The sequence below is a fragment of the Bubalus bubalis genome, chromosome 7, assembly GCF_019923935.1.
Source record: "Bubalus bubalis isolate 160015118507 breed Murrah chromosome 7, NDDB_SH_1, whole genome shotgun sequence".
NCBI classification, from domain to species: Eukaryota; Metazoa; Chordata; class Mammalia; order Artiodactyla; family Bovidae; genus Bubalus; species Bubalus bubalis.
This window is the reverse complement of record NC_059163.1, coordinates 1,056,298-1,084,280: the sequence shown is the minus strand read 5'-3', so window position 1 is coordinate 1,084,280 and position 27,983 is coordinate 1,056,298. Positions and strand designations below refer to the sequence as shown.

At 58.9% G+C, this 27,983-nt stretch overlaps 1 protein-coding gene across 3 annotated transcripts; it reads left to right on the top strand.

Annotated features, from left to right (window-relative positions):
- LETM1 (leucine zipper and EF-hand containing transmembrane protein 1) lies at positions 1-27,416 on the top strand. 3 transcript variants are annotated; one of them, XM_025290517.2, is made up of 14 exons: positions 2-283; positions 4,427-4,487; positions 9,237-9,648; positions 10,859-11,002; positions 11,472-11,609; positions 12,166-12,369; positions 16,366-16,485; positions 16,997-17,128; positions 17,383-17,541; positions 17,872-18,003; positions 22,346-22,480; positions 23,200-23,390; positions 24,405-24,543; positions 25,110-27,416. In XM_025290517.2, the coding sequence occupies exons 1-14, from the start codon at positions 205-207 to the stop codon at positions 25,257-25,259; spliced, it is 2,196 nt and encodes a 731-aa protein (XP_025146302.1). In that variant the 5' UTR covers positions 2-204; the 3' UTR covers positions 25,260-27,416. The 3 variants fall into 3 exon arrangements, with proteins under 3 accessions (XP_025146303.1, XP_025146302.1, XP_025146301.1); XM_025290516.2 differs by having other exon boundaries at positions 3-283; positions 17,869-18,003; XM_025290518.2 differs by lacking the exon at positions 17,872-18,003 and having other exon boundaries at positions 1-283.
- The last annotated feature ends 567 nt before the right edge of the window (positions 27,417-27,983 follow it).

The following is a 27,983-nucleotide window of genomic DNA, read 5'->3' as shown; positions in this document are numbered from 1 at the left end:
ACCCGGCCGTCCCGCCCCGCGCAGCCGGACGTCGATGCCGGGACAGGGCTGCTGCCGACGCCGGGTCCTTGAGCTGAGCGCCCGCCGCCTGCCCCCAACCGCCGCCCTCAACCGTCCGCAGGCGGGCCGAGGCGCTGCGGGCCGGCGAGGAGCCGCCGCCGCCACCGCAGCAGGAGGAGGCCGGGAGGCCGGCGCGCTGGGCACATGGCGTCCATCTTACTGAGGAGTTGTCGCGGCCGCGGGCCCGCTCGCCTCCCGCCGCCCCGCTCCGCCGCGCCGAGGGGTAAGCGGCCGGCGCTCGGCCGACGGCGCGGGGCTGGGGCCGGGGGCCGGGGGCCGGGATGGGCGGGTCGCCCCCTCAGACGGGGCGGGTCGCGGGGCTCGGACCCAGCCCAGAGCCGGGGTCCCACGGAGCGGGGGGTGCCTTGAGGGGCCTCGCCCGTCCGCCCTGCCCTGGCCGGCCGTTCGCCCCGGGGGTGGGGAGCGCCCGGGCCGTGGGTGCGAGCGGGTGCGGGCCCGTGACCCATTCGTGCTGTGACCTTAGTCGCCCGGCCACCGGCCGCTGTGTCGGGAAAGTTTTGAAGAGAGCGCGCTGACAGCCAGCCTGGGGCGGTGTCGGCGCTCCCACCTCGTGGTCGAGCCGGGCGGACCTGGCGCCTACTCGCGAGGCCAGTCTTGCCCTCGGGCCGCGTTCGGGGCTGCAGAGATGGCGGGGGGCACAGCGGGCACTGGTTCCCGTCCTGGGGGACGTCCGTGGGACCGATACCCTTATGGCGTTCCACATGGGGCCCGGGCCCTTTCTCTCTGTCCTCAGGCAGGTCTCCTTGTCCCTGGAGCTTCAGAGACGCTAGCTGGGACCCGGAGACCGCACCTGAGGCCGGGCTCTCTGGAGCCCACATGCAGGGCGCCTAGACCTGCTCTCCGTGTCCCCTTTTATATTACCCTTTCTCAGTTTGTTGCTTATTATTTTGTCCAAAATAATATTGAGATTCTCGAGTAAAATTACCTGCTTCAAGGTATTTACCCTTTGTAAAGGCACCCTAGAAAACACGGTTCTTGTCATTTTTGACACTGATGGCTGATCAGCTGCTTAGACCTTTGGAGCCAGGAGGAGGGCGTGGAGCCGCAGTGAACACTCCTCTGGGAACCCAGAGTCTGGCTGCCCAGTCCAGCTTGTAGTCCTCGCCTCTCTCTCAGGGCTCTCTCTCTCTTTTCTTCCTGCTTAAGGATGGTAGTAAAGATACTTTGGCCGCACACATTTCTGTAGCATGATTTACAGTTTAAAAGTTAGCTGAATTTGTTTTGGGCTTGAATCATTCCAGGAACACAGGTGTTTCCATAGTAACTAAGCCATGAAGGGGTGAGAGGTGGTCGGGGCCCAGGGCTGGGCTGTAGGGAGCCAGTCCCAGAGCCCTGGAAATGATGCTCCCAGCTGAGCTCGGGGCAGCCTGTTTCTGAAGCACATTTCCCCCATTATTAACATCTTACATCAGTTTGAGTCTTGTCATAATTAGTAAACCCACAGTATTACATAATGCATAAGGTATTCAGGTTTCCCTTATTCCACACATAGTTTATTCTGATGTCCTTTATTTTTGTCCCAGGACCCCATCCAGGACACCCCATTACATTTAGTCACAATTTCTTTTTGGTCTCTTGGCTGTAATGGTTCCCCAGACTTTCCTTGACAGTTTTGAGGAGGTCTGGTCAGGCACATTGTAGGACCCACCTGTTGGGATTTGTCTGCTGCTTTTCTCATGGTTGGACTGAGGTTTGGGGTTTTGGGGAGGAAGATCCCGGAGGTGAAGTGTGTCCTTATCCCTTCCATGTAGGGTGCCTCCTGCAGCAGGACTTACATGGCCCGCTGGCCTTGATCAGCGGGCTCAGGTGGTGTCTACTGTAGAGTTACTTCCTGCCCTTTTGCACACTGTGCTCTTTGGGAGGAAGTTACTGTATGTGGTGTGGACTTGGGAGTCGGCTGGGACTTGTAGAGGTGGGCTGACCCGATTTGCCAGGGACTGGGTGTGAGACAGAAGGCCTGGCCTCCCGCCATTATTGAAACAAGGGAGCGGGCTGGGGAGCCAGGAGTTCTTAGAGCTGTTGCGTGTGAGGTGCCCGTTGGACCTGAGGGCCTCGTGTACCCACGTGTGTTCAGGTACGGAGTGCCTGGGGAGGATCCTGCTGTAGCTTAGCAGGGAGAACCCAGAGAACGTGGTTCCTGGAAGCCAGGTGAATAAAAGTGTGAGACAGGAAGAAATGAGTTTGGTCTCTTTTCCCCATCCTGGGTTCCTGGCAGAGCCCCTAAAACCCTAGGAATTTCCTGAATGATAAGCAGATCTTTTGCTATTCACAATGAGCCCATTCCCCATACCAGAGTCTGCTTTAGCTGCGAACCTGTAACTAGAGGGTGGGGCCTTCCAGACCCACAAGGAGGGGAAGGGTCTGGAGACGGAGCTCAGCTGCCAGTGACCAAGGGTGTGATTGACAGTACCTAGGCCCTGAAGATAGGATAAGGCAATGGCAACCCACTCCAGTACTCTTGCCTGGGGAATCTCATGGACGAAGGAGCCTGGTAGGGTGCAGTCCGTGGGGTCGCTAAGAGTCGGACACGACTGAGCGACTTCACTTTCACTTTTCACTTTAATGCATTGGAGAAGGAAATGGCAACCCACTCCAGTATTCTTGCCTGGAGAATCCCAGGGATGGCAGAGCCTGGGGGCCTGCGGTCTATGGGGTCGCACAGAGTAGGACACGACTGAAGCGACTTAGCAGCAGCAGCAGGTCCTGAAGATAGGGACTCGGGAACAGGAGGCTTGGGGAGCTTTTGGACTGGGGGTGCCTGCCAGGCAGCGGGGACAGGAGCTCCTGTACCCAAGGACTCTCCCAGATCTCACACTATATCCCTTTCCATCTGGTTGTTCATCTGTATCCTTTATAATAAACTGCGGTATTGGCTTGAGTACTTTCCTGGGTTCTGGGGGGCATTCTAGCAAATTATCAAAACTGAAGGGGTCATGGGAACTCCCAGATTTGTAGTTGGCAGAAGTGTGGGTAGCCTGCAGACCCCATTTGCAACTGGCATTTGAAGTGGTGACAGTCTTGTGGGACGGAGCCCTTCACCTGTGGTTCTGCACTCCCTCTGGAGAGTTAGAGTAGAATTGAGTTGTAGGAGACGCAGCTAGGGTCAGAGGTGGAGGGTGGGTGTTGGGGAAGAGACCACAGAAGGGCCCTCAGGAGGACCGAGTGGCCTGGCAGCCTCCTGCAGAGCCTGGAGCCCACTCTGAGTTTACTGTGAAGGCTTCTGAGTGGGGAGAGCAGGGGAAGGAGCTGCCAGGGCCAGGGGAGGGGCAGGCCAGGGGGCGCTGGGTGCTGTGGCAGCTGGTCTGGTTGTTGCAAGGTTGTGGGGAGGCTTCTGTTTGGGAGACAAGGTAGACCTTGGCTGGAGTGAGGGCTTGGGAACTAGAGTTAGAGAAAGCCTTAGAAGTGTATCAGAATCCTAAAATGTGCTGTGTGCTCATCAACATGGTTTATCCAAGAAACGGCTGACTCTTGGTTTTGGTTTTCCTGGTCATTCTCATAACCCCCACCCTTCACATGGGCATGGAGGCTGTTGGGTCATTTGGATGGGGCCCTTGCCATCTAGTCAAAGCTATGGTTTTTCCAGTAGTCATGTATGGATGTGAGAGTTGGACTGTAAAGAAAGCTGAACGCTGAAGAATGGATGCTTTTGAACTGTGGTGCTGGAGAAGACTCGAGAGTCCCTTGGACTGCAAGGAGATCAAACCAGTCAATCCTGAAGGAAATCAGTCTTGAATATTCACTGGAAGGACTGATGCTGAAGCTGAAACTCCAATACTTTGGCCACCTGCTGTGAAGAGCTGACACATTGGAAAAGACCCTGATGCTGGGAAAGACTGAAGGCAGGAGGAGAGAAGGGGACCACAGAGGATGAAAAGTAGAATTGAGTTGAGGAGACAACATGACTTTGAGTAAACTCCGTGAGTTGGTGATGGACAGGGAAGCCTGGCGTGCTGCAGTCCATGGGGTTGCAAAGAGTCGGACACAACTGAGCAACTGAACTGAACTGACCTGATGTGACCTTGCTTGCTCTGTGCAGCTGTCTGCCTGTTGGGGGTCACGTGTGCCCTGCCTCTTCCACCAGAGGCAGCTGGAGTGAGTCAGGGTGGTCCCACCTGGGGAGACCTGAAGGCCCAGGCTCCCTGGGCCCACGGCCACTAGAGTCTGGTCCCCCACTTAAGGTGCGTTCAGCCAGGGATGCTCCCAAGACACTGCATTCCGCCCGGGGCAGAGCCCTCACCTCACAGCACTCAGAGTGGGCTTCCAGAAGCTTGCTCCACAGAAGGAAGAGATGCCTGCATAAAGCCACTGTTTGAGACTGACTTTGTTTTTTCTGTTTTTGTCACAGGTCCTGCTGGGGATCTGGCCTGCCTCAGTGGTGCCAGCGCTGTGGGGTTGATGAGCTATGTGTGAGTAAATGAACGTCACTTTCTGCTTGTTTAAACGTGGGGGCTTGAAAGTGCTCAGGTGTTGTGGTTCTTGGCTTGTGTAGGTGGTATATCCTGCTTTGTTCTCTTAAACCTGTATCTTTGCATCTTGACATATGTAGCCATGTACTTTAGTGAATATTTGGGAAATAAACACTCATAATCCCATACCTGTTACAGGTATTATTAGCCTTTTTGGTGTATTATTCTGGTCTTTTTTTTAAGTGATTTATTAGGCTGTGCTGAGTCTTAGTTGTGGCATGTGGGATTTAGTTCCCTCTCAAGGATCGAACCCGGGCCCCCTGCATTGGGAGCGTGGAGCCTTAGCCCCTGGAGCACAGGAAGTCCCTTGTATCTGTGCTCTAAACCTGCAGTGGTGTCTGCTGTCTGCACAGTTGCTGAGTCTCCTCCATCCTCATGCAGCTGCTGTTTCCAGGGGCTTCTCTGTGAACACACACAGACCCTCCCCCGCACCACGCTTGGTCCTTCCCAGAGGACCCTGTGGATTGATCATGGGGCTTTCCCTACTGGCTCTGAGGCCAGATCTGGAGTGTGGTGGGAGGTCTGTGGTACTGCTGAGAGGCGGGAGGGCTTCCTGGAGGGAGTGGCTCCTACAGGCTTCCCCGTTTCTTCCCGTGGGGCTGCTGCACTCTCCCTGTCTGCCATCACCCCTGCCTGCACCCCAGGCTTGGTCTCCTGACCCTCACCTGTGTGGCAGGGCGTCCACGTCCACCTGCCCTGGTGCCTGGAGTGGACACCCACGATCCTTCTTGTGTGAGAGTGTCCAGCCCCTTACAACCCCTTGTCCCTGGAGCTGGGGGTGCTTTGGGTTCTTCCGTTGATCTGTTGCCTCCTCTTGGCTCTGAAAGTCCGGGAGGGCGCTTCCTGTGACAGATCTGATTCCCTAAAACAAAGACGGCACAAGCTGCACACGCGTGGCTGTTAAAGCACAAGCGTGTGTAAGCGTATTTTCAGTTTTTGGTTCTAACATCAAGTGCTAGAATGAGGAGCTGGCCCAGCCTCTCTGCCTGAGAGCAGCTCCTTCGTGGAGGGGCAGGGGTGCATGTGCAGTGTGTGATGGGGACATGACGTGGTGTTTTCAAAAGCCCCTCCCTGCAGCAGCCCCTGCCGGCCCCTCTTGCTGCCGGGGTGCTCCCAGCTAGCTCTGGGCTTTGATTTGATTAGGCTTCTCTCCTGACAGTCCCCAGACTTTGTTGCCATGAAATCTCTTTATGATGTGGAGGTATTAGCATGCGAGCCTAGAACCTCTCTGCCCTTGCTAAAGTGCGCCCTTCCAGCTGTCAGAGCTCTCAGTGACCTCTGTAACCTGCGGCTGGCATTCCGGGGGCTGGGGGCCCAGGGAGGTGACTGGGGGATTGCTGTGCAGGGTGTGGTCCCGCAGGGTGAGCTGTCGGGTTTTGGCATGAAGTTTTTGGGTTTAAGGTAGTGACTGCCAAACAGGTTAGCGCTGCGTGTGGACTGGCCTCACCGTATGGACCAGCCCGGTGGCGGGGGCAGTGCCTTGGGTCAGCAACCCCAGCGCTTGTGGGGCTGGTGCGCCCGCCGCCCTTGGGCAGGGAGGGTCCACCCCTGGTGGCGCCTCTGTTCTCCACTGCCTTCCAGATGATCTGAATGAGTTCAGTTCTGAAATGGTCTTTTGGGGATTGTAACTGGTATGTCATTAAACTTGTAACATCACTTGGAATATTATTTGTAGTCTTTCCACGGTAAGTTGTTTTCTTTATTTAGACTTTCTCTCTTTGGGAAAAGAGTGTGTCCTGTTCTTTGCGTAGGCAGAGTGCGCGGCCTTTAAGACAGTTCCCAGATGTGCTCCATTTGGAGGTGCTGGGGCTCCCTCAGTGTTAGCTTTCTCGGTGACTGTTGGTGGCATGTATGTCACTCGCTTGGGTGTGGTCTCCGGAGTGGCCACCTTGCACAGCTCTGTGAGTTGTTTTTAGTTCATCTGCTTGTTAATCGCCAAGTGCACCGTAATGTGTTTTTTTGTCTTTTCCTTCCCAATGCATTTGCTTCTGTTGTAGTTTTTTCAGTCTCAGTAGCCAGGTCTGTTATCAGAGAACTGTAGTCATTCGTGCATTATCATGACAGCAGAAAATAGTGACTCTAGCGTCGTATAAATTCACAGCATTTAGAAAGTTAAAGTGCCTAACAAGGCTGTCCTGTGGCCTCCAAGGCTCCAGTGGGTGTTGTGGGCAGCGGTCCCCGGGTCCCAGCCGACGGGCACGTTGTTCTGTGGCCGATGATGGGGTCCCCTTGGGTCCCTGGGCACCTGTACTTTGGGGACAGCTCCTGGGTCATAGTGCCTGTTGCTGCATCCTGCCTTCCCTTTCCTCTTTGCCCTGAGGAGCTGAGGGGGCACAGAGGTTGGCACCCACCTGGCCTGACCTCGGGCCGCTGTCTTGGTACGCTGACCCCTGGGTTGGCAGGTGTGTACGGGGTCAAGTCGTGGCTGTGTGGAGAGCTGGTCAGGTCCCTGTGGCGGGCGCCTTGGGCGCAGGGATGCTCTTCTGGCCCTGCTTCACTTCTCTTCTGGAAGGTGTTGGCAGGGTGCTGGGCTGAGGTGGACGTGTGTCCGGGTCCTCAGGGCAGACAGGCAGGGCCTCCTCCAGCAACATGTGTTTCCTGTTGAGACACTGCTTTCACCTAGCGTGGTGTGTACACACACACACTCACTCTCTCTCTGAAGATGGTTTATCCCGAAAGAGAGAAGGAAAAGAAAGGCTGCAGGGCCTGGGGTGGGTGGTGGGTGGTGGGGTCCTGGCTCTGCACAGCTGAGGGGCCGACGCTTCCAGGACATGGACGCCTGGGCCCTGGCGGCAGGGGAGAGTGGGAGCTGCCCAGGGAGAGAGGCAGCGGTGCCCAGGTTAGTTTTGTTTTGATGGAGATTTTTTTAGTGATAAATTATATAATTTGTACTTTTTGAAAATAGCTGGATCTCCCTGGCTAGACGGTTGATAACCTCTCGAACGTGCCTGAAGGCAGCCAGATTCCTGGGCCCTCATGGCCCTCGCCCGATGCACCCTAGGCTGCTCTGCTGGGTCTGCCTTCCTGGGTCTCTGTCCTTGCCTCCTGGCTGTCCCTTGTCACTGATGTCACACCTCGTGGAAGCCACTTGCCTCCTAGGTAAAGGGGTTGGAAAAGTGGATAGTTAAGTCTGGTGAAGTTTGTGGGTGGGGGCCCTGCTGGGCTCTGGGCGAGGCCGTTCTCCAGCCACTGGGACTCGGGACAGGGCAGGGCTGAAGGACCGGTGGGACAGGACCGGCCTGGCCCTTTAAGGCAGAACCAAGGGCCTGGAACAGAAGAGAGGCCACGGCTGCCCCTGCCCAGCTGGCCAGAGCCAAGGCGGCCATGCAGTGCCCCTGCGTGCAAGGGCAGAGCTTCCTCCTCCCCGACCGGTGGCGTCTCCACCCCAAGCGTGCCCGAGGAGCTTTCCGGGGTTCATCCCCAAGGGATGCTCGCGAAGCAGGGAGGCTGCCTGTCCCAGGTCACATGGCAGTCGTCAGCGGAACTGGAGTTTGACCTGGGCCAGGCTGCGCAGACCTTGAGTCCCTGCTGCTGGCAACAGACCAGGTGTGCAGAGACGACCGGACAGGTGGGAAGAAGCTGGGGTGTGCTCGCAGTAAACGGCCGTGTCTCTGGGCCTCTGGCCACCCCAGGGTGGACTTGTGCGTGAGAGGGAGAGGTCTCTAAGGGACAGGGGAGATACGAAGACGTGAAACACAGAACTGTGCACGTAAATATTGTCTCAGCGATGGATTCCAAGAGGCCTTCTGCCACTGGAGGGGGGCCTCTTGGTTGTGCCCAGACCTGGGGTCATGCTAGGTCTGGATGGGCACTGAGAGCTGGGGAATGCCCGGCGCAGGCTCCACAAACTCAGGCTGCCAGCGACCCTCCTCGAGCGGCCGTCTGCAGGCAGACCCTGAGGGCACAGCCGCGTGGCTCTGGAGGAGCACGCTGGTTTTCTCTTGCTGCCGCAGGTTCGGGTGCCCTGCAGGCCTGATGTGGTGCCAGTGGAGACGGTGCCGAGGTGTGCAGGCAGCTCACCCGTTCCTCGCTGGGCCTCCTGGAGCCGGCGGTCTAGTGGGAGGTGGTCCACATGTGAGGATTTGAGACAGCGGGCACAAGGGTGGCCCTGCAGGTCAGGGGCCGAGGAAGTGCCGGTCAGAGCCCTCCCTGCGGGGTGTCCGGCGGGCACAGGCCTGGGCCTGGCCGAGGGGGCGGTGTGGGAGGAGGGGCGGGCCTGGGCTGCGGGCTCTACTCTGTGCGTTTGTCCTGCACAGAGGCATTTGGTCCACTGATGCACGGGTCCGGCTCACTCTTGACTGGAACATTCTCCCTAAATTTCAGAACTTGCTCAGGAGCCGTAAGGTCTTGGTAGAAACTCGCCTCTTAGGGGAAAGCACTGGCCGGCCCTCCCCCCCCCCCACCCCGCCCAGAGGCTGGGTCTGTCTGATCTGGGGGTTGAGCCTTTGCTGGTTGGTTGTGTCTGACCTGCCCCTTTGAGGCTGCGGGCACCGGCCAGCCCCCCTGGCCTCCCGCAGGACCTCTGTGAGCGGCCCCTTCGCCTCTGACGGTGGGCGTGGCTCCCTGTCAGCAAGGGGCCGGGAGTCTGTCTGTCCAGCTGGGACAGTTGGCTGGGAGGTGTGACTGGGCCGCTGGGCCCTCTCGGCAGGCGGCTGGCGCCTCACCGGACTTCTTTTCTTCTTCCTCAAGGCCACTTCCGTTGGGCGGCTGTGCTCCCGTCCACCCCATGTACCTCTCCCTCCGCGCCGACCCCCTGGGCTGCTGGACGCTGAGGCCCAAGCGCGCGTGCGCGGTGCTTGCGGGGCCGAGGCTCCTCCCTGTGCGCTGCTGGCACTCCTCGCGCCCGCTGGGCGATGACTCCGTGGTGGAGAAGTCCCTCCGGTCCCTCAAGGACAAGAACAAGAAGCTGGAGGAAGGCGGCCCCGTGTACAGCCCACCCGCACAGGCGGCGGTGAGGAAGCCCCTGGGGCAGCGAGTCCTGGACGAGCTGAAGCACTACTACCACGGCTTCCGCCTGCTCTGGATCGACACCAAGATCGCGGCGCGCATGCTCTGGCGCATCCTCCACGGCCACAGCCTGACCCGCCGCGAGCGCAGGCAGGTAATGGGCGCGTCCGCACCACCCGCGAAGAGGGACCCGGCTCTGGAAGCATAGCTGACCAGGGCTGGGGCAGCAGGGCACTAAGACCCCCTGTGTCGGAGAATAAACAGTCGGGGCCCTCCTGGGGAGCCGTGGGGAGTCCGACGGGGCTCTTCCCTTTCTCCTCCGCAATTGTGTGTGGTTCCATGTTTTTTTCAAGATATTTAAATATCAAATTTTCCTTTATAGGAAAATACGCACCCTAAAATTTATTTTTAACCATTTTAAATAAACAGTCTGTGACATTGTCCATTCACATTGTGGTGAAGTCGGTACCACCAGAACTGTTTTCATCTTTTCCTCAGCTGAAACTGCCTTCTTTAAATAACATTTGCCGTCTCTTGCCCCCAGCCTCTGGCCCCACCATTCTACTTCCTGTGTCTTAATCTGACTCCTCTGGAAGTCAGAGGAGTGACACCGCATATCAATGGAATTGCAGAGGATCTGTCCTTCATGACTGGCTGGTTTCACTGAGCAGACTGTCCTAAAGGTTCACCCTTGTGGTGACAGGTGTCAGAATCTCCTTCCTTTTTAAGGCTGCATAACTTTTCACCCTGTGGATAGACCACAGTCTAGTTTATTCATTTATCCATCTGTGGACATTTGGATTGTTTCTGTATTTTGTCTATTGTAGGTAAATGGAATTTTAAAAACTTCATTTTCCATTTGTTTATTGAGAGTATAGAGAAACAGTTGATTTTTATCAGCGTGTGGAATACGAGGGGTGGCTGCAGGCCTCCTTGGGGCCTCACTGAGGGCCAGTCCTCAGGGCATGGTCTTGTCCAGCTCTCTGCCGGGCCAGGGGGCAACTGCTGAAGCCCTGGGCCGGCCCAGTTGCAGCAGCTGCTGGTGACGGGTCCTACTTCTCGTACAGAGTTAGCTCCCACCCAGCTTTTCTTTTCCTTTTTTAAACTCTTTTGGCCATATCCCACACAGCATGGGTGATAGATCCCCAGCCAGGGATCTGACCCGTGCCCCCTGCAGTGGGAGCGAGGAATCCTAACCACTGGCCTGCCAGGGGAGCCCCTGCACCCAGGTTTTCTGAAACTCCAAGGTTTGGCCCCTGGGGTGCCTGTGGAGCCTTGTCCGCTCCCCGGGAGGGCCCACCACCGCTCCCCTGGCCGTTATGGAAGCCGTGCTCCCCAGTCACCCTCGCCCTCTGCCTGTCCAGTTCCTCCGCATCTGCGCCGACCTCTTCCGCCTGGTGCCCTTCCTGGTCTTTGTGGTGGTGCCCTTCATGGAGTTCCTGCTGCCTGTCGCTGTGAAGCTCTTCCCCAACATGCTGCCGTCCACGTTCGAGACCCAGTCCAGCAAGGTGACCGGCCTGTTCCAGACCCAGCTTGAAGTAGTTACAAAGCTGCATTGTTCAAGTGTGTCATAGGTTACAGCTTCTCTAGAGCAGTGTTCCCCAAGCCACAGATGGAGACCCGTTCATGGGGGATGACACGGCTCTAGGGTAAGGTGGGCCGACCGAGGCCCACACCGGGCCCCCCCCCACCCCGGCACTAAGGCCTTTTGGGGACACGCGTGCCCTGCTGTGTGTGTACTGTCTGATGGCCTTCATGTTTCCTGTGGCTCAGCCCACAGGGTCTGAAAAGCTTTACTGGCTGGCTGTTTATGGAATTGCTGGGTCCTTTCTGTGGTGGGGGTTGTGGGGGGCAGGAGTGTGACACAGAATTCCCTAAGTCATGAGCTGGAAAGCTTTGGAACACAGCTCAGCAGTGGAGGAGTGCTGTCAGGAGGCATCTGGGAGGCTGGGTGCAGTGCCCTCTCTGACCTCACAGGAGGAGAGGCTGAAGAAGGAGCTGCGGGTCAAGCTGGAGCTGGCCAAGTTCCTTCAGGACACCATCGAGGAGATGGCCCTGAAGAACAAGGCTGCCAAGGGGAGCGCCACCAAAGACTTCTCAGTGTTCTTCCAGAAGGTGCTGTGGTGCTTTGTCCCTGTGGCTGGGCCTGTGGTCCCCAGAGCTGGTTAGCGGCTGGGGCCCCTGCCTTCTCGGGAGGCGCTCCTTGTCGCCCTTCCCCCCTTTCACTGTGCGCGGTGTGGGTGGGGTTCAGGGCCAGGGCTGGAGGGCTGTAACTGGTCCCGCCCGCGCCTGTGGAGGCCACACCGCTGTCCACCAGCCTCGTCTGGGCCTCCAGACTGCAGCGGCCCTGGGGGAGGACCGGGGGCCCACAGTTGTGACAAGCGGGGCCCGGGCTGGGGAGGAGGGGCCTCCTGCCCCACATGGAGAGGCCCCGGCGTCTCCCTGCCGGCCGTCCCTGTCCCGCTGGCCCAGCATGCGAGGCCCGGGGCCGGACCCCGCGTGCTGCGTGGCGCCCAGGGGCCGCGCCCTGTGGGTCCCTGAGCGTTGAGCTGCCCTTCTGCTTTGTCCTGACTTAAGGCGTGTGCCCGGGAATTGTGGGGGTGCTGCGGGCACACAGCCTGCCTGCCGTGGGGGTGCCTGCTGGTAGTGACCCTTACGATGGCTCCTGCAGATCCGAGAGACGGGCGAGAGACCCAGCAATGAGGAAATCATGCGTTTTTCTAAGTTGTTTGAGGACGAGCTGACCCTGGACAACCTCACGCGCCCGCAGCTGGTGGCGCTGTGCAAGCTGCTGGAGCTGCAGTCCATCGGCACCAACAACTTCCTGCGCTTCCAGCTCACCATGAGGCTGCGCTCCATCAAGGCAGACGACAAGGTGGGCGCGTGTCCGGGCTCCGGGGCGAGTGCTGGGGTCACATGGGGTTCCGCCGCCATGACAGCCCATCTCCGTGATAGGAAGTAGTGACTGAGAAGGTGGGTTTTATGGCGGCCTAACATTTCATTATACAGCATATCATAATTTATTAACCGTTACTTTAACTAATCTTGTGCTTCCCTAAAGAGCACTCTAATTAACACTTTTTAATGTAGATTTTGCTCCAGATCTTTGATAGATCCTATAGAAATAGTGACCTAGAATTGGGGCCTCGCGACTAAAGGGCAGGAAGTCAAAAGCAGGTCCTGACCACGACCTGGTTGCCCCCTGGCCTGCAGCGCGCCTCGAGTGTGCGTCTCCCGGGGAGAGGTCCCGAGGAGCCCCTCGTCCTCTCTGGAGCACCTTCGGCCTTCAGTCTGTGGCACCTGGTGTCTGAGCTGCGCCAGCCTCTGCTGTTGACTTAACGGCTTCTGTCCTCACGGCTGCCGTGTGTGCTCACTGGTGTTCTGACCTGCGCGGACGGCCTCCTGTCTCACAGCCGGTGTGCTCAGTCCTGACTCGGCTCCTGGTTCTCCTGTCTGCTTTATGTTCCTCTTAGTCTCTTTCCTTGCCTTCTTTTGCATTAATTAGGTGTTTACTCTTACGTTCTCTTTCCATTAGCTTGTTATTTACTTGTTACCTGAGCTGTTTCTCTAGAGTTTACAGCTGGCTTCCCTGAGCACAGGAGTCTGGCAAAGTAGATGCTTTTCCCGCCACACGCGTGCTGGGGCCCCGCGGGGTCCCCGCCGCACTTGCCTTCTCCCTTGCAAGTGTTGTCTGCGTTTCTGCACCCGAGCTAATGTCTGTGCTCCACCGTGTGTTTCTCCTCCTGACCCCGGGCCTTCCTGCCTGTTTCCACCGGGCCGATTCCTCCACTGGACGAGTCCCCTCTGTATTAGCCTCCCTCCTGCAGGGTGTCGCTGGGCAGAGGACCCAGGGCTTACGGGTCTCTTTCACGTTTAAAGACGCCGCCGAGCGCATGTCCGCCGCCAGGCCTGCTGCTGTCCTCTGAAGACGCCATCTTTCTCTGCAGTGCCTCAGAGTTTGCATTTATCAGTTTCGCAGTAATGTCCCAAGGAGGTGTTTCTGTGCTCCTGTTTCCTGGTTCTGGTGCTTCCGTCGTCTCATTAAATGCCACTCCCCCAGTACATCTAGTTACCTAGCCTCTCTTCCTCTTGAGCTGATTACTCTTAAATCCATTCTCTGAGATTCCCGTTTTCAGGTAAAATCTTCTGTCTTGTTCTCCAGAAGCAGATCAGCACCGCTTTCCGTAAGCATGAAGAGACAGGGTGCTTCCGCTCTGTGGAAAGCCTGCAGTGTGGCTGCCCCCCTGGGGACAGGCGGCCTGACCTCAGTGCTGGGATTCCTGGGAGGTGGGGGGCAGCCAGACCTCTCCTGTTGAGAAGTGGACGGGGCATACTTTCCTCCTGACATGAGGTGAAAACATGCATAAGAAGCCTGGAAAGCAGGGAGAAGCCCCTGAGACCCTAGGAATGACACGGGAGGTCTTTGTGCCTCAGAGACCCAGCCTTGGGCCTGAAGAAGCCAGAAGTCACTGATGAGGACAGACCCCGAAAGCCCGCCCTCTGACCCAGGGAGAGGGGCTGCCTGGCAGGCAGAAGGCGCCCAAGAGTGCCTGTGCCGCTGCAGCCAGGCGCCACGGGGAGCCGCGTCCCCGCACGCGCCGGTGGTGGGGCCGACAGTGGGGCTCTGTCAGTGAGGTCTGCGAGGGCTGGCTCGTTCCCCCATCCCGTCCTCCCTGCTAGAGTGGCGTGGAGGGGCCAGGCAGCAGGCTCTCCTGCCCCTCCCAGCCAGCGAGCATGCTTACGGGGGCCCAGAGTCCACCCACCTGGTCCAGCCATCAGAAGAGCCTCTGCCCCAGCCTCAGTGGAGGCCACGTCGCACTTGTTCCAGAACACGCCCAGGATGCAATTTACGGGTACGACTGAGTGACCTCACAGAGAGCTCAGGGCCATTGGAGGGAGCGTGTGCTCACAGTTCCCAGAAACGGGGCTGGGAAATGAGGGGAGGTGGGGCCGTGGTTCAGGCCTGTACCCCTGGTGGGGTTGGAGTGGCCAGCTGGAGGCGTTGCTGATTGGCCAGGAAGGGAAACAGAGGTCGGGGTCTGTGGTTGGAGAGTTTGAAACACGAGTTCTGCACACCCAGGAAAGCCCACAGGGGCGATGCAGACAACTGTGGCTGTTAGTTTGGATTGGTAGATGCCCGCCTGTCCGTTCTGCGCCTGTGAACGTGGGATGGCACACCCCCGCCAGAGTGCTGTAGGAGGGAGCCCGCTAGGACAGAAGGCGAGAGCGCCAGGACCTTGTGACCCCAACCCGGAGTGTCCACCCTCCTTTGAAAATCACTCCTCGTGCTAAGAACCAGGAGGAAGGACCTCGGTGAGAAAAGGCAGTTGGTGGGCGCCAGCACCGAGTGGACAGATACAGTGGGGCGTGTTGACCATTGGCTGTTTGCCAGATACAGTAAAAGACGTGAATTTACAGACTTAAGAAACCAGGTGAATCCCAGACAGGATGTACCACAGAAATCCACACGAAGACAATCAGATGAACAGACTTTAAAGACAATCTGAAGGTGACGAGAGAGACTGCAGGACAGACAGTTTGAATGAGAGTGCGTTTCTCGTCAGAAGCCTGGAGGCCGGGAAGAGCTGGAAAGTTTCTTTGTGTGCTGGAAAAAAAGAACTGTCAACTCAGTCCTGTACTCAGCAAAAATAAAAATTAAAAACTGAGAAAAAACTGGGATGAGGGGGAGGTCAGGATGTTCTCAGATGAAGGAAAACCAAGCTTGTGGTGGAGCATCAGGAAGCGACTATGTGTGACAAGCAACGGGCTTCGCTCCTGCTGGCGAGCCGTCCTCGTGAGGGGAGGCGTGACGGTGGAAGCAGGGACGGACTCTGTGTCCGGAGTGGCGTTGGGACGAGCTCAGCCTGCGGGGGAGGGTGGGGTGAGGCCCCTGCGCGTCGCCTCGGGACGAGGTGGACGCATCCTGCCATCAGAGCAGCCCCTGGAGAAGGACGTGGTGGCGCACAGGGCGTGAGCGCAGAGGGGCACACTCACTGCTGCAGGACGGCAGGGCGAGTCCTCACGCTGCGTCTCATGACCACTCAGCGCTGGAGACAAGCCAGACGCCCCACCCTGGGCGAGCGGTGGGAGCAGGACCATTGTGGGTGCAGCGTGCTCACCAACACAGGGGCTGCATGGGTCTCCAGGGCCTCCCAGAAGCTTCCGCAGTGTGCGGACGACAGAGGGCAGAGCAGACTCATGCCCGGGGGTGGCTGTGTCTGAAGGGGCCTTGTGAGGTCCTCGTGGGTGCGGCTTGGCATTGCCTTCCGCCTGTGCCCTGAGACCACCCGTCAGGTGTGATGGGGACTCGCACAGCTGCATGTGGTGCTACGGCTGTCCCCGGGTTGATGGGGGGCACTGTTGCCCATCATCCTTCTCTGCCGTTCCTCATCCCTGCACAGGCTCCTCGAGACCCCGGTGCCATGCCGTCTGCCTCGGGCACTCCTGTGTGCTTCCTGCTCGGGTCACTGCAGCCTCAGGCTGCACAGGGAGGTTCAGGAGGCATCTTGAGCGCAGTTCCCCCAGTCCAGTCCTTCCTCTCCCATTCCGGGAACACAGAGGATGCTGGCTGGGTGGGGGGACGAGAGGACTGCGGGGCTCAGGCAGGCGGGGCCTGGGCCTGGTGAGCGCCTTTCATCCTGCAGTGGGTCCTGCCCTTGACCTTCAGGTCCAGCCCGCTGTCAGACTGTCTGGTCCCTGCAAACTCAGAACTAGCACCTTGGGTGGGTGGGGGGGTGTTTGTCTCGTGTTTGGCAGAGTGTGTTAGGAAGGTTCTAATCACACACTTAGACTTGTGTGTGCATGCAGACAGCGTAGAGCCTCCCTGAGGAGGGTGAGCCCTCCAGAGGTCACCAGCTTTTTCCTTTGACAGCTGATTGCTGAGGAGGGCGTGGACAGCCTGAACGTCAAGGAGCTGCAGGCGGCGTGTCGGGCGCGAGGCATGCGGGCCCTGGGCGTCACAGAAGACCGCCTGCGGGGCCAGCTGAAGCAGGTGCGTGGGCAGGGCCCTGGGCCACCCTCACGGACTCTGGGTCGCCACTGGAGTCTTTCCTGCCGCTCCACCTGGTCTTGTGAGGATGCCCAAGGGCCAGGCCAGCTTCCTGTGAGATTCCCGCGTGTCCCTCTGCTGAGGCCGGGGGTGTGGGCAAATGAGACCCAGGCCAGCACGACCTCTGAAGGCCCTGCTCTGAGCAGCCCCTGGAGTCTCGTCCTGCTCAGTGTTTCCCAGTTCCCACGGCTTCGCCTCAGGGCATCTGTCACTCGTGGGACTGAGGGGGGCAGCGGGTGTGAGTGTGGCGGCCGATAGACCCCTTGTAGGGCTTGAGGCGTTTCTGGAAAAGCTCACTCGGGTGACGGGGTCCACTCAGGTGCTGCTGTGGCTGTCGCTGCCAGCCTGCACCCCGCTCCCCTCCCCAACGCAAACCAGAGCAGGGGAGGGTTTGGCCAGGCCCTGTGGGCGCCCAGGCCGGAGGTGAGCCTGGGTCTCGCACTCCCGCTTGCAGTGGCTCGAGCTGCATCTGCACCAGGAGATCCCGACGTCGCTGCTCATCCTGTCCCGGGCCATGTACCTTCCCGAGACCCTGTCACCCGCCGACCAGCTCAAGTCTACCCTGCAGACCCTCCCAGAGATCGTGGTGCGTGTGGCCGGGCCCTCTGCTGCTCGCTGTCAGGCCCCTCACTGCTCGGGGAGACGCCCCCAGCTCTCTGTCTTGTCTGTCTTTCTCCCCCTGAGGGCCCTGCGTGACATGGGAAGGTGGCCCTTGGGGTCCTCCTTGGGAAGCAGGCCTGGAGGGGACGACGCCCAGAGGCACAGGTTGGGCCCCGGGGCTGCGTTGGTGGGGACACCTGCCCCATGTCAGGGCACGCTCACGGGCTCCCCTCCCTGAAGGCCAAGGAAGCCCAGGTGAAGGTGGCCGAGGTGGAAGGTGAGCAGGTGGACAACAAGGCGAAGTTGGAGGCCACGCTGCAGGAGGAGGCGGCTATCCAGCAGGAGCATCGCGAGAAGGAGCTGCAGCGGAAGAGCCAGGCGGCCGTGGCCCAGGCAGCGGTGAGCAGGCAGGGCGGGCGTGGGCGGTGGGGGGGTAAAGCAGGCGCTGCCAGCCTGGCCTGAGGCCCTGAAGCTGAGGATTGATGCCCTGTGGACGCTGGGGCCTGGAGGAGCGGCGTGAGTGTGCCTCACCCCGCTCGGCACTGGCTTGGAGCGTCCTGCAGGGGAGCCTCGTGAGGTTGGGCTTGCTGCCAGCCGGCCAGGCTCCGCAGACCTCCACCCTCACGGAGACGGCCCTCTGGCCTGCGGTGTGTCTGCCAGTGTGGACACCCCAGAAGGCTGCGGTCCTGCAGGGGGTGCTGAGCCGGCAGCGGCCTTGCGTTTCAGAAGGAAGTGGAGCCTGAGGTGGTGGCCGAAGGTGCCCCGGGGAGGCCGGTGGCTGAGCTGCAGCCGGAAGAGTCTGCTGTGACCCTGCCTTCCGAGGTCCTGAAGGACAGCGCACCCGTCCTGGAAGGCTTGAAGGTAACAGCGCTCACCAGAGGGAGCGGTGTGCAGCCACCAGACGCCAGTGGCTCCAGGGGCTCCCGAGGACGCGGGCCTGGACGGCTGCAGCCTGGCTGCGGAGGGTGATGGTGGATGGTCGCAGGGCGTGGAGAGCGAGCCCGGAGGGGAGGCGGCCTGGCCTTGGCTCAGACCGTGCTCCTCGGGCAGGACGCCCAGCAGGGACGCTGGTGTGGTCCTTGCGGAGGCCCACCTTGCTGTCACCTTCCGACGTGCTGCGTGCTCGCTTCTGGCAGCCTCGCCGTCCTACCGTGACCCACACTCGGGGACGCCCCCGCCGCCCGGTGGGCCTTGGTACAGGGGCATGGGAGGCGGAGCAGCTTCTGAAGGCGCTGGGGGTGGGGGGGTGGGGCGTGCTCACAGGCAGGTGCAGCGTCATCAACAGCTGGAGTAGGAGAGAGGAAGCAGGGCACAGGTTGTGTCTGGGGGTTGGGGTGGGGGGCCCTGTGAGGTCGCGCCTTCAACACCTGGGTGGGGCTGGGCTTCGTGAGGTGTGCTGACGGCCCAGGGGGTACAGTATGAGGATGGAGCTCTGAGGGGCAGCATGGGGTCATCGGAGGTGGAGGGGAAAGCCCCACTGCAGGGCCTCGGAGGAGCTGGGGGACGTGAGCCCTCCAGGCCGGTGGGTAGGAAGGGCCTGTGATGGGGCACGGGGTGGAGAAAAGCTGTTTACGTGACAAGAGAAAGCATGAAGCATCAGTTTGGAGCGTCCTGCTGAAGTGAGCTGTGTCTGCAGGCGCAGCTTTGTGGGGGCAGTGGTGCACGGGGCTGGCGTAGCCTGGCATATGCCCAGTGGGCTCTGCTTCACCTGGTGATGGCCTGGAAGACAGGTGAAGACCAGCACTCCACGTCACTGATGTGAGGCTCGAGGAAAGAGGCTCCTGGGAGCCTGGGCCGACCTCGGCTCAAAAGGAGACCTGGGAAGGGTCAGGACCAAGGAGCCAGGGTCATTGTGAAGGCAGTTGGGGGCTGAGGCGGGAAGCGAAACAGAGGTGGGGTCTGGTCGGGGCCGCAGAGCGTGGCCTGGAGGAAAGGCTCACCAGTCCGCGCTCGGGCCAGGACGGTTGGCTGTTTTTGTGGAGAGAGAGGCATCCCGTTGCCACCGGATTAAGGATTGAGACAGAGAAGGATGATTCAGCTCTCAGGAGAGCTTGTGAACTAAGGGTTGCCAAGGATGACTTAGCAGGAAGCACACAAAACTTCAAACAAAGAACCTCAGTTCGTGAGAAAGATGCATCAGAGAGCAGGGCAGCACTGTTTCCTGTCTGCAGTGCAGGGGTCTTGGGGTGTCGGCCGTCTGCAGGGACAGAGAACCTGAGGAGCTCCAGGAAACTGTTGCTGAAAACCTCACCACAGGGACAGGCCTTCAGGGCAGCGGTGCTGGTGTGCGCATGGAGGGCAGAAGCCCTTCCTGCGCCGCACACACTCTCGGCAGGAAGCGGAGGAGGAGGAGGACCCTGAGGTGAGCGCCTCCCGGGGCCACGCCAGGGCCATCAGAGCTGCTGCAGCAGGGCTCTGTCCTGAGCAGAGTGCGGCTCTCCGCGAACTCCAGGACCTGAGGTGCGCCTGCTCTGTAAGAAGGACGGTGCGTCGCGACCAGCTGCCCTGGCAGTCAGTGGTCAAGAGTCCGCCTGCCTGTGCAGGGGGCGCGGTTCCATCCCTGATCCAGGAGGGTCCCACATGCTCAGCCCGCGAACCGCCGCTGCTGAAGCCCACATGCTCTGGGCCTGTGCTCTGCGCCAAGAGAAGCCAGCGCAAGTAGAGAAGGCCCGCACGCGGCAGCAAAGACCCAGTGCAATCAGAATGATTAACCAGGTGTTCATGAATAAGGATTAACGTGACCATAAAGTTAAGTTAGAAAATGCATCGCGATCCGGTGGGGTTTGTCTACGGAATACAGAAATATTAGTGTCACGAGCACATTAACAGACTCAAGAGTGAGACCGTGAGCGGTCATCTCAGCAGACTTGTGGAAAGCACTGGGCTGATCTCAGCCCTGTCCTCAGCTGACATGGGGGTGAGCCTTCTGACCGCAGGGCCGTGAGGGGCGCCCCTGATCAGAGGACCCCAACAGCTGGGGGTGTCTGCACCCTACCTGCTCCGCATCGGCCGCAGGGTCCGGCCAGGATGGTTAGACGAGGAAAAGATGAAGTCGCGTGGAGGTGGACTGTTCACAGATGACATGACCACCTGAGAGTGCATAGTACTTAGTGCTAGAGATGAACAACCAAGTTGAAATTTTCAGAAACATATCACGGGTAGATCATACCCCAAAAGTGAACTACTTGGGATAAATTTGGAAATAGGCATGAAGACTTGTACAGGATGCTATAAACTGTTGTTGAGGTAAATCAGTAAGTAGCGAGCTTCACTGCACTCTTGGACATGAAGACTCAATGTTGGTAAGACGTAATTCTCCCCAGCTAATGCTCAAAATTCTCCAAGCCAGGCTTCAGCAATACTTGAACCGTGAACTTTCAGATGTTCAAGCTGGTTTTAGAAAAGGCAGAGGAACCAGAGATCAAATTGCGAACATCCGCTGGATCATTGAAAAAGCAAGAGAATTCCAGAAAAATATCTATTTATGCTTTATTGATATGCCAAAGCCTTTGACTGTGTGGATCACAATAAACTGTGGAAAATTCTGAAAGAGATGGGAATACCAGACCACCTGACCTGCCTCTTGAGAAACCTATATGCAGGTCAGGAAGCAACAGTTAGAACTGGACATGGAACAACAGACTGGTTCCAAATAGGAAAAGGAGTACGTCAAGGCTGTATCTTGTCACCCTGCTTATTTAACTTACATGAAGAGTACATCATGAGAAACGCTGGGCTGGAAGAAGCACAAACTGGAATCAAGATTGCCGGGAGAAATATCAATAACCTAAGATACGCAGATGACACCACCCTTATGGCAGAAAGTGAAGAGGAACTAAAAAGCCTCTTGATGAAGGTGAAAGAGGAGAGTGGAAAAGTTGGCTTAAAGGTCAACATTCAGAAAACTAAGATCATGGCATCCGGTCCCATCACTTCATGGGAAATAGATGGGGAAACAGTGGAAGCAGTGTCAGACTTTATTTTGGGGGGCTCCAAAATCACTGCAGATGGTGATTGCAGCCATGAAATTAAAAGACACTTAATCCTGGAAAGTTATGACCAACCTAGATAGCATATTGAAAAGCAGAGACATTACTTTGCCAACAAAGGTCCGTCTAGTCAAGGCTATGGTTTTTCCAGTGGTCACGTATGGATGTGAGAGTTGGACTGTGAAGAAGGCTGAGTGCCGAAGAATTGATGCTTTTGAACTGTGGTGTTGGAGAAGACTCTTGAGAGTCCCTTGGACTGCAAGGAGATCCAACCAGTCCATTCTAAAGGAGATTGGTCCTGGGTGTTCTTTGGAAGGACTGATGCTGAAGCTGAAACTCCAGTACTTTGGCCACCTCATGCAAAGAGCTGACTCATTGGAAAAGACTCTGATGCTGGGAGGGATTGGGGGCAGGAGGAGAAGGGGATGACAGAGGATGAGATGGCTGGATGGCATCACCGACTCGATGGATGTGAGTTTGAACTCTGGGAGTTGGTGATGGACAGGGAGGCCTGGTGTGCTGTGATTCATGGGGTCGCAAAGAGTCGGACATGACTAAGCAACTGAACTGAACTGATCTGTGGATTCAAGACCACCACAATCCCAGCATCCTTTGTTGTTGACATTGACAAGCTTATTCTAACGTATATGGAAATTAAAGGGACCAGAGGATGAGATGGTTGGATGGCATCACTGACTCAATGGACGTGAGTTTGAATGAACTCCGAGAGTTGATGATGGACAGGGAGGCCTGGGGTGCTGCAGTCCGTGGGGTTGCAGAAAGTCAGACATGACCGAGCAACTGAGCAACAACAGAGAAGAGCCGTGGTGGTGGGCGAACAGGCTCCTTGTGCTGGCGGATGGAATTGTACATGGCAGTTAAAGGAACACGCCGTCACGGTGAATCTCAGAGTGATGGAGCTCGAGCCGTGTGACGCCGTTTGTCAGAATCCCAGCAATGAGTCTGTCGTGACAGAAGTCCCAGGGTGGGGGGGTTCCTGACACGAGGAAACCTCTGGGGTGATGCTGCTTCTCGGTCGGGCGGTGGTGGCTCTGTGGGTGTCTGCCAGACATGCCTGCACAGGCGCCCTCAGACGTGGGGGGCGCCACCTGCGTGGACACGGCTCGGAGAGAAAGGTGGCCAGCCGTTCCAGGGAAGCCAGTTACTCCCTTTCACATAGGTTTTTTTGGTTTGCTGGTTTGTTTTGTTTCCAGGAAGAGGAAATAACTCAAGAGGAAATTGACGTACTCAGCAACGCGTGCTCGAAACTGAAGGAGCAGAAGAAATCCCTGACGAAGGAGAAGGAGGAGCTGGAGCTGCTAAAGGGGGACGTCCAGGACTACAGCCAGGTGGGGCGCGCTCAGCACCTGGCCACACCTCCAGCAGGCTAGGCCCGCTGGCCCACAGGTCTTCGGAGGGAAAACTGAGTTTCAGGAAATCCTACTCGGCAGCTCCTCCAGCATTCCCGTGGGCCACATCCCCTGGAATGCTGGCCACTCGCCCTTGTAGGCGGTGACCAGGCATCTTTTCAGTTTCTAAACATGCGAAGGCATCAGGTGAACAGCCTGGTCGCTTGGTATGTGAAACCTTATGTTTGTTCCTGACTTCCCAAAAGGGACTTCCTTACATCCTAGTTCTTTTTTTCTTTTTGAGATTGGTAAAAATAATTTGCCATTTTCTCCTCCTCCTTGTGGTAGCCCTCTCATTGTGGGGGTCCTCTAATCCCCATGTCACCTCCCATTGTTCCCGGTAACACTTGCTCATAGGGAAAGCAGACATTCGCATTCCTTGATTGTTTTATCCATTAGGAAAACAGTCAGGGTTCAGAAAAGAGTCCGAATTTCCTTTGATATGAAAACTGTGTTTGAGTTTTCAAAGATGAGAGCAGACCTGCGTGGTGGACAGGCATCAGTGGACAGCTGAGTGGCTGGAGTCGGCGGGCCTGCTCCACCACAGCCCAGACCTCTCCACCTCCATGATGTGGTCTGGACTGACCCACTTACTTTAAAAAAGTCAAGTTAAGGTTTCGCCTTAAGATGGTCTATTTACAACTAAATAATTTTATTAGGATTTACAGGAGATCAAGAAGGAACTTTCAAAGACTGGTGAGGAAATGTATGTGGAAGAGTCTAAAGCCAGCAAGAGGCTGACCAAGCGTGTGCAGCAAATGATCGGGCAGATGGACAGCCTGCTGGCGCAGCTGGAGGCCGACCAGAAGGCGGGCAGGCTTGGCCCCGCCGCCGAGGCTGCGCCTGCAGGGTGAGTGAGCGCCCTGGACTCTGGCCCGTGGCCTCTGACTCGGTGCCGTTCTCAACCTGGGTACCCACCAGCCACCCCTTCCTTCCCTCTGATCTAGCAGCTGCAGCTTCTCCACGATGCTATCACTGAAGCGGCTCTGAGTCAGGTCTTCCTAGCACACTGCGTGCGTGCACACGTGCAGACACAGTGTACACATGCAGATGTGCACAGGCACTGCACATGCGCAGACACGTGCACATGCAGACCCATGTGCACACATGCAGACCCATGCACACGTGGAGACACTGCACATGCAGACACGTGCACACACGCAGACGTGCACACACAGGCACTGCACACGCGCAAGCACTGCACATGCAGATGTGCACACGCGCAGACACTGCACGCACACAGGCACGTGCTCACATGCATGCACTGCACACACGCAGACAGTGCGCGTGCACAGTGTGGTGCTGCTGACGCGTGGGGAAGGCCTCGGGCAGCTTGCCTGGTCTCTCTGCATCCGCCCCTCCCGCCCCTCTCTCAGGCCGCCGTCGCCGGTCATTCAGAGCCTCTGTGGGTCGCAGCGCCCCCAGCCTCAGCCCTGCTTGGCGCCCTCAGAGCATTGCGCTGCCCCCTCCCTCAGCCACTGCAGTCATGACCCCGTGCAGGGGCCAGTGTCCCCTCAGGCCAAACTGCTGAGCACTGTGGGCGCACCTGCCTTCATGTGTCAGAGGGCAGTGTGGCTCCTCTGGCCCCTCCCACCCTGCCCCGGGCACAGACAGGCCTGAGGACCCCCTGTCCTCATCGCCCCGGAGAGGCTTGGCGTGCCAGGCGGCTGTGCGCAACCGGCGACCACCCAGAGTGGTGGCTTCTGCCCGTGTCCGTGCTGGAGTGGTGGCCTCGGCCCCTTTTTCTGCGCTGGCCAGGGGTCCCCAGCTGACGGGGCAGGGGGCCCTGGGTGGAGGGCTGCCAGGTCAGGTCTGGGCTGCTGGCCCACGGGGGTGAGGTGCCATGTGCAGGCTGTGTCCCCAGGGAGACGGTGATCAGCGTCTCTGAGCTCATCAGCGCCATGAAGCAGATCAAGCACATTCCCGAGAGCAAGCTGCTGAGCCTGGCCTCAGCCCTGGACGACAACAAGGATGGGAAGGTCAACATCGATGATCTCGTCAAGGTGGGTCACGGGCCCCTGAGGCCTGAGAGGCACCCGGCCTCCAGTGCTGGGGCTCCACCTTGGTCAAGAGCCTGTGGGCTCTGGCGTCTCTGTGGCTCCTGTGTCTCCAGACCAGTGGGGACTCTCACCCAGAACACCAGCTGCCGTGGCCCAGCACCCTCATCCTGGTGCTGCAGGACCTGCCCGCAGCCCTCCTGGGTGCTCCTGGCGCTCTGCCCCGCGGGGCCTGGCCTGCAGCCTCTGGGCTGTGCAGCCCACCTGCCTGCGGCCCTGGGTCCCGGGAGGCCCAGCTGGCGCCCTGCCCAGGCCTGTGACCTCGGGCCTCCTGCCCCCCCGAGCCCCTTTGCCGGCCGTGTGTGGCCTGGGCTCTGGAGTCTTTTGGCTCCTTGGGGTGGCGGGGTCTGGTCCTCAGAAGGCCAGGGTGGGTGGAGGACCCCAGCCCCCAGGGGGACGGTGCCGAGGGCCTGCCTGGCCAGTCGCCACATCTCGCTGGCTGTGCTCTCAGGGGAGCCTCTGCCGTGAGGGGCAGAGCAGCCTGAGCCCTGCGCCCCCTCCCATGTGCACAGGTCATCGAGCTGGTGGACAAAGAAGATGTCCACATCTCCACCAGCCAGGTGGCCGAGATCGTGGCCACGCTGGAGAAGGAGGAGAAGGTGGAGGAGAAGGAGAAGGCCAAGGAGAAGGCGGAGAAGGAGGCGGCCGAGGTGCAGAACTAGGGCCGGCCCAGCCCTCCGGCACACGGGCCTCCACGCGCTCCCTCCCACCGCAGTGGTCCCAACATTATGCTGATTGTTTTGAAGTGATCCTTAGTGACGGAACTAATATTTTATCAGGAATAAATCAGAAACTTCACAATCAAGTGATTTTTAACATTCATCATTCCATGAAGATTGAGTCAGCCCGGAGCCCCCGTGCCCATCCAGGGAGGCTTCTTTGGGTCAGCGGGGGGCCCAGCGCTGTGGGGTCCCGGCCGTGGCAGGCAAGGGTGGCGGCCAGTGGGGGTTGTGGCCCTGCACAGCCCCCCGGCTCCTGAGGCGGCTCGGGCCTCCCTGCTCGCCCCTCGGTGGCGTCTGCCTCGGAGGAGGGGACCTGCCGCAGGGGTGCCCCAGGCAGACACAGCCTTCTCGGCCTGGAGAAGCTGCTTCGTGTGTCACAGACTTGGACTCCTAAGCATCGGCGTGAACCAGTGAGCAGACCATGCCCGCCATCTCCACGGCTCCTGGGAACCTCATCTGATGCTCTCGTGTGGGCATCCATGTCCTTTTCTGAGTGACCTTGGATTCTCACCTAATCCTTCAACTAGCTAGCGTGGAGCTTCCTCATGCGCCAATCTGCCCAGCTGAGCAAAGTGAGCGTCAGTTACGCCGGGAGAGGTGCTGATGAAGCCCTTGGAGATGAAGCCTCCCCTGTGCAGGAATCAGTCGTGCTTCTAGACTGGGATGTCATCGCCTCACCCCCAGCCCCGGGTGTTCAGATGGATTTTACCGCGTGTCTCACCCCAGAGGCTGTGGGGGCGCTTGAGGGGCCTGTGTCCGCCTGAGGCCCCTGGCCACGGGCATGTGGCAGGTCCAGGAGCCGGGTGGCTGTCGCCCAGCACCGTCTGGCTCTTCCTCTGGAGGCTTGGGCAAGGCCGGCCTGAGCGCTCCGTGGTGAACCAGCGTGGGCCCTGGGAGACCTGGGGCTGGTGGGGCTGGCGGGGCTGGCGGGGCTGGCGGGACGAGCGAAGGGGACAGCTTCCAGATGACTTGAAACCTTGTGCTCAGCCGCTGACGGACCTTGGACGAGAGGAGTACCTCTGAGTCCTCCAGTGGACACCCTTGTGAGCGGGCAGTGGGCGCTAAAGGGTTTTTATTTCAGTTATTTAAGGGGGCGTGTTCTAGACGCTTCCTTGGTATTTATGAATTATCTCGCGTGTTTAGTGGCCTGGTTTTCCGCTGCAGTAGTCTGCTTGCTGTGACCCTCGCAGTGGCCGGCATGCTTGAGGAGAGGCTAGTCTTTCCCGGCCCTGTCCTCACCTTGCCGCCTTCGCCTGGCACCCAGGGCAGCCCCCTCATGCTCTCAAGCCCCCGATCCCCTGGCAGCACCCCCACCCCGGCACGGCGGGACCCTTCTCTGGCATCTGTACCTGGGCCTGTCTGCTGCAGGCTTCCCCTTCGAGTCGCTTGTTTTTACTGTCCTGAACTTTATTTATTGCAGCTGAGCTGAGTGCCCGGGTGCAGCTGTACGGGTGAACAGTGCTGGGAGTGAGCGTGGGGTGTGACGCGGCGTCGGGGCGGCTGTCTGTCGGCTGGGTGCCCGGGGCCTGCACCCGCCTTCCTGAGCTTTCTCAGGAGCATGCTCAAGTCCCCGGGGCTTTGACACCATGCCCGCTGGAAGCACGGTTCTCCCTGCTTTGCACACCTGAACACCCCCCGTTATTAAGGATTCAGGAGACTGACGTAGCTCCCAGAGTCGCTTTGGAATATCCAGTTCCGGATTTTAAAAGCGAAGAACACCGTGCAGTTTGTGCAGCGTCACCTCCAGGCAGCGGCCCTCACAGCGGCCCTCACGGCGGCCAGGACCGGCTCCCCTGAGGGCCTCCTCCTCAGGCTCTGTGTCAGCGCCTTTTTTAGAAATAGCATTTTTTATTAAAATATCAAACTCATGTTCGGGTAACAGCTCAGAGCACGATTTCTGAATCATGTGGCCCGTCCACAGTTGGGGTGGGAAGTGGCAGGGCTGTCTGAGCGTCTGGCTCCAGCTGCGCTCCAGCCCGGCCTCTGGGGTCGCCTGCCCTGGGAGTGCGCGTCCCGCCTGTCCCCGCAGACTGTGCTGGAGACTAGACCCTCGATTTCATGTGAGGAGAAGGGTGAATAAAGTGCTGTCTTGTATGACTGGACTGTCACGGGATCCTCTGTCTGACCAGGTTTCTGCGGCAGCCTCTCCTCCCCACAGCCCTCAGTGGGCCTGGGGGGTGGTCCCCAGTGGGCAGGGCTGGGACCCTGGCCAAGGGATCACCAGGAGGGGGAAATCCTGAGAGACGGAGGGCCCCTGGGGTCGGGGGAAGCACCTGCCAGGGCCTACCCTTGTCTGAGGGGTCCCGAGGCCCTGCAGGCTCCCCAACACCTGGGCAGAGCCAAGAGAACCAGCCAGGCCTGCCACCCCCAGGCCCACATTTCGGCTCCAGGGGTGTGCCCTGCCTGGGCAGACAACTGACGCCCAGCCAGGAGGGCCGCCGGGCAGATGGTTCAAGGAGCAAGACAGGCCCCGTCCTGTCGCCCTCCCTCCCAGCGGGGAAGTCTGGCCTGCCGCAGGCGGCCTCCCCCCTGCACTGGCTGCAGCCCCACGGGGGGTTCATTCCGCCTTTGCTGATCCCCAACACCCTGTGCCCCTGAGCGGCCACTTATTTCCGCCCCGTGGGTTCTGCACTCACGTGCGGCTCGTGACCGGGTGGGAGGAGG

Coding starts and splice junctions, on each gene's coding strand:
- LETM1 (XM_025290516.2), top strand. CDS start 205: ATGGCGTCCATCTTACTGAGGAGTTGTCGCGGCCGCGGGCCCGCTCGC. Junction 17,129..17,382: donor AGACCCTCCCAGAGATCGTG/GTGCGTGTGGCC, acceptor CCCTCCCTGAAG/GCCAAGGAAGCCCAGGTGAA. Junction 23,391..24,404: donor GCCGAGGCTGCGCCTGCAGG/GTGAGTGAGCGC, acceptor CTGTGTCCCCAG/GGAGACGGTGATCAGCGTCT.